The sequence below is a fragment of the Scyliorhinus canicula genome, chromosome 10 (assembly GCF_902713615.1).
Source record: "Scyliorhinus canicula chromosome 10, sScyCan1.1, whole genome shotgun sequence".
Taxonomy (NCBI): domain Eukaryota; kingdom Metazoa; phylum Chordata; class Chondrichthyes; order Carcharhiniformes; family Scyliorhinidae; genus Scyliorhinus; species Scyliorhinus canicula.
The window spans coordinates 27,265,555-27,281,268 of record NC_052155.1 but is presented as its reverse complement, the minus strand read 5'-3'; the positions used below and the strand labels follow the sequence as shown (position 1 = coordinate 27,281,268).

Sequence of the window (15,714 nt, the reverse complement as noted above, 5' to 3'; positions counted from 1 at the left end):
TCCGTCTCTGCCCTGCCAACCTTCTCCCTTTGAGCCTGGATCAAGATCAGCTCCCCCCTTACCACCACCTTTAGTGCTTCCCAAACCACCGCTGCCGAAGTTTCCCCCGTGTCATTAACCTTCAAGTAGCTCTGAATGCATTTCCTCAGCCACTCGCACACTCCTTCATCAGCCAAAAGTCCCACATCCAACCTCCAATGCGGGCGCTGGTTAACGTCTTTACTAACCTGCAGGTCAACCCAGTGTGGTGCATGGTCTGAGATTATAATCGCCGAATACCCCGTGTCCACTACTCCAGCCAGAAAGACCCTGCTCAAAGTAAAGAAATCAATCCAAGAGTACACTTTATGCACATGTGAGTAGAAGGAGAATTCCTTCGCCCCCGGCTGCCCAAATCTCCATCATCCCAATTTGGCACATACACATTTACTAATACCACCTGCACCCCCTCCAGTTTCCCACTGACCATAATATACCGACCTCCCACGTCCGAGACTATTCTACCCGCCTCAAACACCACCTGCTTGTTGATCAGGATCACAATGCCTGTAGTCTTTGAATCTCATCCCGAGTGAAACACCTGGCTGACCCAGTCTTTCCTCAGTCTAACCTGGTCCGTTACCTTAAGGTGCATCTCCTGCAACATCACCACGTCCGCCTTCAATCCCCTGAGATGCACGAACACACGTGCCCTTTTGACCGGCCCATTTCACCCTCGAACATTCCAGGTGATCAGTCTAGTTGGGGGGCTCATTGCCCCCCCCCCCCCCTCTGCCGATCAGTCATCCCCTTTTTTAGGCCCGCCACCAGCCCGTGATCCGCGCCTCCACCCGTCCATCCCCAGGCAGCCCCCGCCCCCGACATCTCTGTCCCTCAGCCCAAGTCCCTCCCTCGTCAGCAGAACATTTACCCCCCTCCCCCCACTAGCAACAACACCCTGCAACGCAATCCCTTTCCTAAACCAAACATATGCACACCCCACACTGCGCTTCCGAGAGCTAGCTCACCCAGCTAGCTTGGTGGCCCCCATCCTCAGCGCCAGATAGTCTCCCACCTATTGTTCCCTCCCCACCCTCACCCAAACAATTCCCACATAATTGCCCAACTGAAAAACATCAAGATCAAAACTAGCACACCTCCATCCCCCAACAGTGCAAATGAAACCTAAACTCACTCAGCTCTACTGCTGGTTCCAAGCTAAACAAGAAACTTTTTACAAAAACAGAGAAACAAAACAGAGAAAACAGAAACATGAACGTTGCAGCCAAGTTCAAATGTTCTCAGTCCATCGTCAGCCCTTTCTTTCTTGCAAAGTCCAACGCGTCCTCAGGCGACTCAAAGTAAAAGTGCTGATCCTCGTGCGTGACCCAGAGACGGGCTGGGTATAACAGTCCAAACCTCACCTTTTTCTTGAAAAGGAACGCCATGATCTGATTGAAGCCTGCTCTCCTCCTGGCCGCCTCGGTAAACCCGCAGGATGCTATTGTCCCACTTACAGCTCCGTGTCTGCTTGGCCCACTGCAGAATACGCTCCTCATCCAAGAACCTGTGGAATCTCACCACCATAGCCCTCGGGGGGTCTCCCATTCGCGGCTTCCTCGCGAGGGCTCTGTGAGCTCCAATGCCCCATCCCCCAGCAGCTACTCAAACATGCCTGCGACGTATGACCCAGCGCCGTTCCTTCGGACCCTTCCGGGAGCCTGGCAATTCTTAGATTCTGCTGGCGGGACCTATTCTCTAGGTCCTCCACCTTCTCCAGGAGCTTCTTTTGCTTCTCCCTCAGCATCCACACCTCCAACTCCACCGCAGTCTGATGCTGCTCCTGCTCAGCCAGCGTCTTCTCCACCTTCTGGATCGCCCAATCCTGGGCATCCAACCTGAGCTCCAGCCGCTCCATCGATGCTTCTATCGGGTCCCAGCAGTCCCGTTTCTGTGCAGCAAAGCCCTCCTGGATGACTTGTATCAGCTGTTCCATAGACTGCTGGGTTCGCCCCTCCGGCCATGCTGTCCCCTGCTGCAACTACAAACCAAGTCTTCTCTGTCTTCTTATTTCTGCCCTTACAAACACTTCTAGTCCTTTTCTCCATGCACTGAAGTGGGAATTCAGTAGAGAATTGCCACTGACATCCGTTCTACAATTCAAGTGTGTTAAAAGATCGGGGGAATAGGGCCAAAGGTCCGACCAGAGCGGGAACCACCAAATGTGCGACTTACTCCTTCATAGCCGCCACCTGAAGTCCATTTGCTCGATTTGTATTTGTGCCTTTCTGTTTGAATATAATTTGCAGTGTAATTTTCTGCGGTCTGATAATAGAGCGCAGATCGTCAACAAGGATTCTGGCTCTTTAGTGCTGTAGTTGTCCAAGTGTTTTGGTTTATGGATCCCTTTTTAAATGGATTAATAATCATGGACTCCGCCATTTAAATTATATGATATATAATATTCAGAATATGAAAGTGCTCCATAATGCTTTTAATAAAGCAGGTATTTACTTCCATCATTTTATTAATGTGCTTAGTGTGACTGCATTTTAGTTTTTTAAGCGTGTCCTTGAGAAGCATATAGAATGTCAAAAAAAAGCATTAAAAAGGGATATACTTGTATTGCAGTTCGTTCCACCTGATACTGTGAGCTTTTGTAGTTCGCTACTGCAGGGTTTTCAGGCACTGTAAACAAGAATTTGTATTCACAGTTTGTGGTGAATCACAATCTAGTAATTCACACTGTGTTATATTGTATGTGTTGTGTTCTTGTAAGCTCGGTATACGAGCAGATGCGCGGCTCTGCCCATAGGGGTGATGAGGAGTTTGTACTGGGCTCCACCCATGGTTCCGCCCATGGCTCCTCCCACTAACCGGAAGTATAAAGCTTTGCAGTCGTGAGCCTGCCTGCCAGTTCATCTCGTCGCAGGCAGGCTCTGTTGTAAGACTATTAAAACCACTGTTCACTTCCAACCACATGTCTTGTGAATTGATGGTCCCATCACAGTTATACAGAGTTGGTGCAAGAGGGAGGCAGTTGGTGAAGGAGGGAGGGGTTTAGATTTCTGGATGACTGGGACCATTTCAGGGGAAGGTGGGACATGTACAAACAGGACAGTCTGCACCTGAACCAGAAAGGGACCAACATCCTTGCGGGTGGCTTTGCTTGTGCTGTTGGGAGGAGTTTAAATTAGTTTGGAAGGGGGGAGGGACGCAGAGCATTAGTCAATAGAGACGCAGCATACTATAGTAAATGAACCAAGGCAGAGGGAGTTCAGCCATATTGAGTGCCAAAGCATTAAGGCGAGGCCGGATGGCTTCTACTTTAATGCCAGGAGTATTACAGGTAAGACTGATGAGTTAAGGGTGTGGATTGACACTAGGAATTGCAACAATTTTGCCATCTCAGAGACGTGTTTGAGGGAGGGGCATAACTGGTAACTTAACATTCCAGGGTATAGGATCTTCGGGCAAGAAGGGGAAGAGATAAAATAGGATGTGATGTTGCATTATTAATTAAGGAGTCAGTTGCTGCAGTAAGGATAATGAGGCTTTGTGGGTAGAACTAAGGAATAACAAGGGGGAAGTCAGATTGCTGGGAGTGTATTATAGACCCCAAATAGTCAGCGGGCAATTGAGGAACAGCTATGGAGACAAATCACTGAGGTGAGTAAAAATAATAATTGGGTAATTATATTAGGGGATTTCAACTTCCCCAACATTAATCGGGATAGTCAGAGTGTAAAGGGTTTAGAGGGAATGGTTTTTTAAAAAATGTATTCAGGAGAGCTTTTTATGTCAATATGTGGAAGGTCCAACAAGGGATAGAGCAGTGCTGGATCTAATTCTGGGGAACGAAGCCAGGCAGATGTTCGAGGTGGCAGTGGGGGAGCATTTTAGTGATAGCGACCACAACACAGCATGATTTAAGTTTGTTATGGAAAAGGAAAAAGATGGTCTGCAAAAAACTGTTTTCGATTGGGGAGAGGCAGATTTTATTAAAATAAGGCAGAATCTGGCCAAAGTAGACTAGGAACACCTTCTTGTAGGAAAATGTCCAGCAGAGCAATGGGGGGCTTTCCAAAAGGAAATGTGGAGAGTACAGGCCCAACATTTTCCCTTTAGGGTGAAATGTAGGAGCAACAAACTCAGCGAACCTTGGGTGTCTCGGAATCTTCAGGACTGGATGAGAAAGAAAAGGAAGGTTTTTGGCAGCTACAAAGGGAACAAATCAGCAGAGGTCTCAGTGGAGTATAGAAAGCACAGGGGTACTTAAAGTAATTCGGAGAGCAAAGCGGCGACATGAAAAAGTGCTGGTGGATAAGAGTGGGAAAATCCGAAGATATTCTACAAATATATTAAAGGTAAAAGGATGCCAGGGAGAGAGCAGGGCCAATTAAGGACCAAGGGGGAATCTGTGTGTGGAGCTGGAGGACATGAATAGGGTGTTAAACAGGTACTTCACATCTGTATTCACTCAGGAGGTGGAGGATGTAGGTAGAGAATTCGGGGAGAGGGACTGTGAGGTTCTTGGCACTGGGAGTGAGGAGATATTGGAGGTTTTGGCAGGCTTAAAAGTGGACTCATACCCACGTCTGGACATATTGTATCCCTTGGTGTTCTGGGAGGAAAGGGAGGAAATTATAGGAACTCTGACCCAAATTTTTAATTCATATCTGGCCACAGGAGAGGTGCCAGAGGATTGGAGGACAACTAATGTGGTTCACTTTTCAAGAAGGGTGGTAGAGATAAACCAGGCAATTATAGAGCAGTGAGTCTGGCATCAGTGGTTGGGAAAATATTGGAGAAAGTTCTGAAGGAGAGAATCAATCTCCACTTGGAGAGATAAAGGACGATCAGGGACATTCAGCATGGTTTTGTCAGAGGGAAGCCATGGTGGCACAGTGGTTAGCACTGTTGCCTCACAGCGCCAGGAGCCCGGGTTCAATTCCGGCTTCGGGGACTGTCTGTGTGGCGTTTGCACGTTCTCCCCGGGTCAGCGTGGGTTTCCTCCGGGTGCTCCGGTTTCCTCACACAGTCCAGAGATGTGCTGGTTAGGTGGATTGGACATGATCAATTGCCCCTTAATGTCCAGGCCTGTATAGGTTAGGTTACGAGATAGATTGGAGTGCTCTTTCAGAAGGTCGGTGCAGACTTGATGGGCTGAATGGCCTCCTTTTGCACTGTAGAGATTCTATGATTCTATGAAATTTGATTGAATTTTTCGATAAGGTGATCAGGTGTGTAGATGAGGGTAGTGCAGTTAATGTAATGTATGTGGATTTCAGCAAAGCCTTTCACAAGATCCCACATGGGCGACTGATAAAGAAAGTTAAAGCACATGGGAACCAGGGTAACTTGACAAATTGGATCCAAGACTGGCTTAGTGGCAGGAGACAGAGGATGGTGGTCAAAGGATGTTGTGTGACTGAGGCCAGTGTCCAGTGGCGTCCCACAGGGATCAGTGCTAGGTCCCTTAATGTTCGTGATGCATATAAAACTGTGGAAATGTGGGGGAGTTGCTAAGTAATTGTGCGGCTGACACGAAGATTAGCAGGGTGGTTAATAGTGAGGAAGAAGATATTAGGCCGCAGGACGATATAGATACAGGTCAGATGGACAGATCAGTGACAGATGAAATTTAACCCTGAAAAGTGAAGTGATGCACTTTGGAAGGAGCAACAAGACAAGGGAGTACTCAATAGATGGCAGAACCTAGGAAGCTCAGAGGAACAGAGGGATCTTGGGGGGGCTTGCTCACAGATCCCTGAGGAGGGCAGTGCAAGTTAATAGGGTAGTTAAGAAAGCATACGGAATACTTATCTTTATCAGTGATGGCATAGATTATAAGAGCAAGGAGGTTATATTGGAGCTGCTCAAAACCTTGGAGAGACCACAGCTGGAGTACCATGTTCAGTTCTGGTCACCGCACTATAGGAAGGATGTGATTGCACTGGAGAGGGTGCAGAGGAGATTCACCAGGATGTTATCTGGGCTGGAGCATTTCAGCTATGAAGAAAGGTTGGATAGGCTTGGACTATAGATATAGACATAGAAGGGCCTCTTCTCTACTGTATGATTCTATGACCCATTAACAGAGCCAGCCTGAGGAAAGATGTTGCTCTGGGCGAACCTATAATTTGGTACCCATTCTTTGAGTTTACGATTTTATTATTTAAATTTTTTTTTTAAACCTGCACTCTTTGCGCAAGTCTGAATTCACCTGCCATACCCTATCATCACCTTGGGAATTGTGTTATCTACCAGATGATCATTGCCCCACGATCAGAGCTCTTCCCTTCATGCCCTCCTGCTAGGCCGGGCAGCTGCCCCATTCCATGTTGCATATGTGGCAACTGCACACTGCTATTGTGTCCAAGTTTGCATCAAGCCCGCCTCCAGCCACCACCCATGGCAACCCACTCCCCCTCCCTGACCATGGCACACTGGGAAGTCAACCACATTGCCTACCCAGAAGGACCATCCCTACACTGTCACAATGTTTCCTGGATGGCCTGAACAAACTCTGTGAACCCCAGTTTGAGAAGCAATGCCTTAGTGAAATGATGGAACAAGCAGTCCATCTCCTTGAACAATGAGATTTAAGGATTGTGAAAGAAACAGGACAGAGAAGGAAATTGGATTAGAGTCAAATCAAGTGCGGAAGGCAAAATAGACAAAGGGAGGGAAAGAACGATTGGATTAAGAAAGAGATAAAAATAGACAGAAAGGATAATTAAGGGAAAATGCATTTCAAATGAATGTGAGGTAATTTAGGGCAACCTGTAATCTGCACAAAACAAACAGTTTAATGCCACAAATCAGCCAGAGATTTGCATCTGACACTGCTGCCTCGATTTTCACCAAGTTAGGAGACATTGGCATGTGAATCCCAATTTCAGGACTTTGGCCCCCATTCCCAGTTCCCTGAGGCTGCAGGCTGGTTCCTAGCAAAAGCTTTTTTTTTTAATTCATCCATAAACTTCTACTATATTGAAAAAAAGTAATTTCACTTAGAAGGCAATAAAAGTGTCAATCATCCAGACCCGTTAAAGTAGCAATACCATATCCACAAACACTTGAAACAATTTAACATTGTGTGAATAAACATTGTGAAATTGACAACAGGAATCAGAGACCTAAATCAGAAATGTTTTCTCTGGGGGGCAGCTGTTTCAACAAACATAATGGATGACGGGCTCCCAGCCAAGTCCACTGATTGCAACCAAGCACTGCTTGATTGTCAGCTCAGGTTCTCTGATCTCTACTGTCAATTTCACAGTATTTATTTACACCTTCTCTGAGCTGCTTCTAATGCGATTATACCATTCTTTCCAAATAAGGAGATCAAAACTGTACAGAGTACTCCAGATGTATTCTCACCAAGGCCCTTTACCGCTGCAGTAAGACTTTTCTACCTTTATATTCCATTCCCCTGGCAAATGACATCAACATTTTGGAAGACAAATTATGATCTGAATGGCCATACATTAGGAGAGGGGATTGTGCAACGAGACCAGGGTGTCCTTGTACACCTGTCACTGAAGGTAAGCTTCCAGGTGCAGCAGGCGGTAAAGAAGGCAAATAGTTTGATGGCCTTCATAGCGACAGGATTCAAGAACAGAAGCAGGGATGTCTTGCTGAAAATAGACAGAGCCTTGGTGAGGCCACACCTAGAATATTGTGTGTAGTTTTAGTCTCCTATCTGAGGATGGATGTTCTTGCTATGGAGGGAGTGCAGCAAAGGTTTATCAGACTGATTCCTGGGATGGCAGGGCTGACATATGAAGAGAGATTGACTAGGTTAGGATTATATTTGGTGGAGTTCTGAAGGATGAGGTGTGATCTCATAGAAACCTATAAAATTCTAATAGGACTAGACAGGGTCAATCCAGGAAAGTGGGGAAGTCCAGAACCAGTGATCACAGTCAGAGCATTCAGAGTAAACTATTTATTTAAGACTGAGATGAGGAGAAATATCTTCGCCCAGAAAGTGCTGGGCCTGTGGGATTCACTACCGTAGACAGCAGTTGAGGCGAAAACATTGTACGTTTTCAAGAAGCAACTAGATATAGCACTTGGAGCTAAAGGGATTAAAGGACGTGGGGGCAAGGCGGAAGCAGGTTACTGAGTTGAATGATCAGCTGTGATCATAATGAATGACGGAGCAGGCTCAAATTTCCAAATGGCCGCCTCCTGCTCCCATTTTCTATGTTTCTATATTCCATTTGCCTTCCTGATCATTTGCTGTACCTGCATTCTAACATTGCGTGACTCATGGTCCCAGGACACCCGGATGCTTGTCATTTAAATATGCTGCTTTTCTATTTTCCCTGCCAAAGCGGGCATGTTCACGTTTTCCCACATTATAGTGGCGGCACTTAGGGGCAGCACGGTGGTGCAGTGGTTAGCACTGATGCCTCACGGCGCCAGGGCCTCAAGTTCGATTCCCACCTTGGGTGACTGTCTGTGTGGAGTATGTACCTTCTCCCCGTGCCTGCGTGGGTTTCCTCCGGGTGCCCCGGTTTCCTTACACAGTCCAAAGATGTGCTGGTTAGGTGGTTTGGACATGCTAAATTGCCCCTTAAGATGAGGTTACAGGGCAGGTGATTGGGCCTAGATAGGGTGGTCTTTCAAAGGCTCGGTGCAGACTCGATGGGCCGAATGGTCTTCTTCTGTACTGAAGGGATTCTATTCTATGATTCTATACTCCATCTGCCAATTTTTTGTCCACTTGATTGACCTGGCTACGTTCCTTTGTGAAGAAAACAGACACATGGGAACTCCATCAGCTGGAAGTTCCCCTCCAAGCCATTCACTATCCTGACTTGGAATTATATTGCTGTTCCTTCACTGTCACTGAGTCAAAATCCTGGAACTCCCTCTCTCCCTACACCACAGGGACTACAGTGGTTTAAGAAGGCAGCGCACCACCACCTTCACAGTGACGCTCACAATCTGTAAATGAATAGAAAAACATTCACTATCTCATCTTGACATCTTGCTTTCCTCCATACCTTGGTGTCATTGGCATATTTGACATTCGCACTCTACATCCAAATCATTGATATAGATGGTAAATAGTTGATACCCCAGTTCTGATCCCTGTGGCACTCCACTAGTTACAGTTTGCCAACCCAAAAAATACCCATTTATTCCTGCATCGCTGATTCCTGTTAGCTAACCAATCCTTTATCCATGTTAATATGTTATCCTCTACACCATGACCAGAATTCTTCACTTCCCCCAGTCAGGTTTTGAGGCAGGCGGCATGAAATTTCATGGATAGGATTCCCTCCGGGACCTCGATCATCCCCCTACAAACCACCTAGGTATTCCCCTACCTTCCCGTCCACAGGAGTCCTTGGGCGGAGTTCTCCGCTCCTGCGATAAAGCGGGAAGGCCGTCGTGAACTCGGCCAAGTTTCACGACGGCCTTGGAGGCCACTCCTCGCACCTTATTCACCCCCACCTGGGGGGCTAGGAGCGGCGCTCCGTAACTCTCGGCCACGGGCCTTGACATTTGCGTCAAGGCAGCGCGCCGAGAATGACGCAACGGCGGCGCCTAAGTGACATCAGCCGCGCACGCGCAGGTTGGCCGGCTCCAACCCGCGCATGCGCGGCTGAGGTCACGACGGCTGATGGCTCCAACCCGCGCAGGCGCGGTTGCCGTCTTCCCCTCCGCTGCCCCGCAAGATGTGGCGGCTTGATCTTGCAGGGTGGCAGAGGGGAAAGAGTGCGTCACTTTGAGACGCCGGCCCGACGATCGGTGGGCACCGATCGCGGGCCAGTCCCCTCCCGAGCACGCCCGTGGTGCTCACTCCCCTCTCTGTCCCCCACAAGCTTCAAACGAGCATTTGGCGCCCATGTTCACGATGGCAGTGACCAGGTGTGGTTGCCGCCGTCGTGAACCAGTCAGGAACAGCAGGCCGCTCGGCCCATCCGGGCCGGAGAATCGCCGGTCGCCATGCAAAATGGCAACCGGTGATTCTTCCGAGCAGGGGGTGGGAGAATCGCAGGGGGGGGGGGGGGGGGGGGGAGCGTGTCGTGAGTCACCCGGCCCTCCCGCGATTCTCCCACCTGGCGTGGGGAGCGGAGAATCGGGCCCCTTATGCTTACCTGAATTGAGGTGCTGGGACTTAGGCCCAGGCACAGAGCTGCAGTACCTCTTCCTGCCACTGCAGCGCTGTGTCTAGAGGAGCTGGAGAGCTGTCGGCCAATCTGATTTGTGACAGTTCTTTCAGGCAAGACCTCCTTCCAAGGGAGGTTGGAAGTCCCGCCTGCTGCCAAGAAACGCTCAATTAAGCGTGGAATGGCAGAAGGCATGTCGAGGACTGCGGGGGTGGGTTCCGTGCCAACCCTCAGGATAGTGGGCGCCGAGATTTTGCCATCCTGAAAATTTAGGCCAATGTAATCTTATCTCTTGTAGTAACCTTTGATGTGGCACCTTATCAAATGCTGTTTAGAAATCCAAGTACATCACATATTCATGTTCCCCACCTTGCATGTTACTTCTTCAAGAAAGTCTAATAAATTAATTAAATGCAATTTCCCTTTCACAAACCCATGTTGACTCTGCCTGATCAAATAATGATTTTCTAAGTGTCCTGCTATAACCTTCGTAATGATTAATCTAGAAATTTATCGTATTTATCATAGTATTGTTATTAGTATTATGTACTGGTATTTATCATATATCCTATGCTTTTCTTGTATGGAGCAACTGTATGCAGAACAATTCTTTCCACTGTACCTCAGTATATGTGACAATAAATCAAAATCTACATTTCCCAGTGACAGAAATGAGGCTAACTGACCTGCAGTTTCCTGCTTTAGTCTCTCTTCTTTCTTGAATGAAGGTGTCACATGAGCTAGTTTCCATTCCACTGGGATCCTTCCAGAATCTAAGGAATTTTGCAAGATTATAATCAATGCATCTACTGTCTCTGCAACCGCTTCCTTTAAGGTCACTTACATTTCTTACATTTCTTACATTTCTCTTACATTTCTCTTGCATTTCTCCAGTTCTCTGACACCATTCACGTGGACGAACTTCTGCAAAGCTCGGACTTTTAAAAAAATTGTCACAAGCTTCAATCAATAGGAAATGCAAACATCGTGACTTTAGACTGAGGTGACTGCAAGAGTGGGTCACACAAACAGAAACATGCATTCATCAGAAACCTTTATCATAACAAAAGTATGAAGACGGTACGTCGCCATGAACCAGACCTGTGAAAGGAGTAGGAAAGAAATTAAGAGAGATGAACAATTAAAAGACACAGTCAGAGGGGTAATTTACGGAGGTTCTTGAAGTTGGAGAAAGATGTCACAAAGTAGCGGGACTTAATGGAACAGAGGAAGGAATTCTGGAGCAGGAAGCCCACATTAATGGGCAGGGGATAGAGTTGAAATCCCGTGACGGCAGCCAGAGAATTGAAATTCAATTAATTAAATAAACATGGAATAAAATGCCTGTTTCAATAATGGTGGTCATAAAATTATTGATGTGGAGACTGGGGGGGGGGGGGCGCAGTAAGAAGTCTTACAACACCAGGTTAAAATCCAACAGGTTTGTTTCGAATCACTAGCTTTCAGAGCATTGCTCCTTCCTCAGACGAGTCACCTGATGAAGGAGCAGTGCTCCGAAAGCTAGTGATTTGAAACAGACCTGTTGGACACAAAATTATTGGATGTCATTAAAAATCAGATCCACTAATGTAATTTAGGGGAAATCTTCTATTCATACATGATCCGGCGTGACTTGAGACTCATAGCAATGTGTTTGGCTTTTAACTGCCCGCCGAAATGGCCCAGCATGCCACTCAGCTCTATTAATCTGCTCCGCAAAACAATAATAAGAATGTTATGGAGTTAAGCTGTGCTTGAGCCTAAGTCCCGGGACTGCACTTCAGGTAAGCATCAGAGATCCTTAGGGCGGAAGGGTAGGGGAGATCTGCAAGGTTGGTAGGGGGATGTTCGGGGCCCTCGAGGGAATTCCATCCGTGCAGTTTTACAACAGATGCGATGAAAGCTCTGCAGTCCTGACACATCCACTCGAGAATGATGGTGGGCGATTGAACGACAAATGGGAGGAGAAAGCTCAACGAACATTCCCACCCTCAATGAGGGGGCTGCCCAGTGTGTCAGTGTAAAAGCTGAAGCTTTTGCAACTATCTTGAACCAGGTGTGTCAAGTGGCTGATCCATCTTGCCACCTGCACAGAAGCCAGTCTTCAACCAATTCAACTCATTTCACACAAAATCAAGAAATGGCTGAGGACACCTGAGACAACAAAGGCTATTGAACTCAATAACTTTCCAGCTCTAGTGCTTAAGACTTGTCCTCATAAATGGCCACATCCCTTGGTAAGACAACACTGACATCAAGCCAACAAGGTAAAAATGGCCCAGGTATCTCCTGTCCATAAAAAATGGGACAAATCCAATCCAGACAATTACCGCCTACTCCAATCATCAACAAAATGTCGAGCAATACTTAGTCACCAATAACTTGCTCAGTTTGGATTTTGCCAGGCCCATTCAACTCCATAGCTCATTACAAACCCCCAACATTGGCTAAAGAGCTGAATTCTAGAGATGAGGTGAAAGTAGCTGAGTTTGATATCAAGGGAGCATTTGATAAGCAGCCCTAGAAAATTTGATGTAAATGGGAGTCTAGGAGGACTCATCCCAGCATAAAGGAATATGGTTGTGGTTATAGGAGACCAATCATCTCAGTCCCTGGATATAACTGCAGGGGTTCCTCAGCACAGTGTCTAGGCACAACCATCTTCAACTGCTTCATCAATGGCCTTCGATGCATGATAAGGCCAGAAGTGGAGATGTTAGAACATAGAACAGTACAGCACAGAACAGGCCCTTCGGCCCTCGATGTTGTGCCGAGCAATGATCACCCTACTTAAACCCACATACCCGTAACCCAACAATCCCCCCATTAACCTTACACTACGGGCAATTTAGCATGGCCAATCCACCTAACCCGCACATCTTTGGACTGTGGGAGGAAACCGGAGCACCCGGAGGAAACCCACGCACACACAGGGAGGACGTGCAGACTCCACACAGACAGTGACCCAGCCGGGAATCGAACCTGGGACCCTGGAGCTGTGAAGCATTGATGCTAACCACCATGCTACCGTGAGGCCCCTGTTCACTGATGATTGCACAGAGTTCAGTTCTATCCAGAACTTTCGAGATAATGAAGCAGCCCACACCCACATGTAGCAAAATCTGGACATCATTCAAGCTTGGGACATGGTTCAGACTTGGACTGGAAAGCTGGAAGTGACATTCGCACCACACAAGTGCAGGGAAATGACCATCTCCAACAAGGGAGAACCTAACCATTCCCCATTCAAAGGAGTTACCATCACCAAGTCGTCTCATCGTCCCAGGGGTTGTCATTGACCAGACCATGGCTACAGTGTGTACCATCTGCAGGATGCTCTGCAGTAACTCATCAAAGGCACTGCTCCGATTTATGACCTTTGCAACCTAGGAGAACAAGGGCAGCAGATTTATGAGAACACCACCTTCAAATTGCCCCTCGAAGTCACACACCACCCTGGCATGGAAATATATCACTGTTGCTTCACCAGTGCTGGTTCAAAATCCTGGAATAGCCTCCCTAGCAGCACCACGGGCATATCTGCGCAACACTGACTGCAGAAGTTCAAGAAGACAGCTCACCTTCTCAATAGGAAATTAGGGATGAGCAGTAAATGCCGGCCTTGCCTGCAACAGCCATTTGCTATGAACAAATAACAACAGTGGAAATCAGGGTGATGGCAAGAGTTAAGAATATGTGAAAGTTGATCCTACTCTTATGTTGTTACAGGGAAGCAAGTACACTTGCCCATCACCTCTGGGATTCTGATTTGAATCCGCCACTGATTTATGGAATTAAAGCATTCTCTGCCTGCTGCAATATGTTAAATACATTTGGTCAGTTTCAAGGGTATTTCCAATGAGCCATGAGCAGGTAATCTGATACCAGTTGGCAAGCATTCAGTTAACAGAGGATGGATAAATAGAGCACCATGCCATCAAAGGGTTCTTGTAGGGGTTTTTTTTCCCATCCGTAGATGCAAATGTTGTTAGGTTTACGGTATGGTTTGATACTAGATAGTTAATACCTACAAATGGTAATGCATTGAGAAGACAATGGGAACAATTTTGAACTTTGCCACCTGGATGGTAACGTGGGTGGATCAGATCATCTTCCCATTGGAGAACCAATCCAGTTCACTCACTGGAATAAAAACTGGGCTGTTCTACAGTGGGTGGGCAATCTGCCCGGGTGGCGATGGTCAAAATGACCTTCATTTTGTGCTGGTAACTGGTAGCTGGCACTGCCATCCTGCTCTCAGCAGTACATTCCATACTTACTCAAATGGTTCTTGTCTTGTTGCAGGTCATCCCAAAGAGCAGCCATGCAGAACACAACGGTTGAACCCAATCTTGCGAATGTGACCACGACTAACCTTAGCAACGGAACTCACAACCACAAGGAACCCTACTTACACAAACTAGCGCATCTCGATGAAGCTCTCTACAATGATTACTACAGTCTGTGGCTCGCCTTAATGATCATTAATGTTATCATATGTGTAGTTGGTATTGCACTCAATGGTGTCGCATTGTATGTCTTCTGTTTTCGTACCAAGACTAAAACAACACCTGTCATCTATACCATAAACCTCGTGATCACCGATTTGATGGTGGGCTTCTCCTTGCCAACCAGGATAATAATGTATTACAGTGGTGGTGAATGCCTGACGTGCTCCTTTGTGCACATTTTCAGCTATTTTGTGAACATGTACTGCAGCATTCTGTTCCTAACCTGCATCTGTGTGGACAGGTACCTGGCTATCGTCCAAGTGGAAGCTTCACGCAAGTGGAGGAACCCCCATTACGCCAAAGGGATTTGCGTGTTCATTTGGCTCTTTGCCATTATTGTCACCTACTCTATTCTCACCACAGCAATAAAGTACGCCTCTTGCTGCCTGTCCAAGCTCTTTGCTCTGACAGTGTTTGAATACTTTCTGCCTTTAGTGATCATCACAGTCTTCACAATTCGGATCATGTGTGCCCTGGCCAAGCCCAACCTTATGCAGCAGAGCAGGGAGAGGCGCATGAGAGCTGTCCAGCTTCTGGTCACTGTACTGATTATCTTCATGATCTGCTTCACCCCCTTTCACGTCCGTCAGGTTGTGGTCTACGCAAACCCTACTCTGCCCCATCACATCAGCCTCATCGTGTACCACGTCACAGTCACCCTGAGTAGCCTCAACAGCTGCTTGGACCCTATTGTCTACTGCTTTGTCACTAACAACTTCCAGTCCACTGTGAGGAACATCTTTATCAAGGCTGAGCATGAACAAAACAGTGGCGATGTAATCAGCGTACAGAAGAGCTCCAAAGTGTCCACAGAAAAGACTGTAGTTTCAAACATGGTGATGAATGGCCCTTCACCGGACAGTGAACAATGAACGGATCATGCTACTCAACACAAAGATGGGGGCCTTTCATGCCTCAAGATTTTGTCGTGACTTTGCTTTGTGTTATATTTTGTGCCTTGATGTTCATCATACATTAGTTTGTAGAGTTAAGGTGAAATTGAGTCAAGGTTTCCTTCACGCGAAAGAGTGGCAGACCAGGTTTTCTTTGTTTGGGTTATGTTCCATTAGTTGTAAAACAATATGGTGCTG

At 47.1% G+C, this 15,714-nt stretch overlaps 1 protein-coding gene across 1 annotated transcript in view; it reads left to right on the top strand.

Moving 5' to 3' along the window:
* The window catches only part of gpr20 (G protein-coupled receptor 20), a 69,270-nt gene extending 53,556 nt beyond the window's left edge, over window positions 1-15,714 (top strand). Inside the window, exon 2 of the mRNA XM_038808758.1 lies at window positions 14,418-15,714. Coding sequence (XP_038664686.1) covers window positions 14,437-15,495 — 1,059 coding nt within the window. The 5' untranslated portion in view covers window positions 14,418-14,436 and the 3' untranslated portion in view covers window positions 15,496-15,714. The remainder of the gene's footprint in view (window positions 1-14,417) is intronic.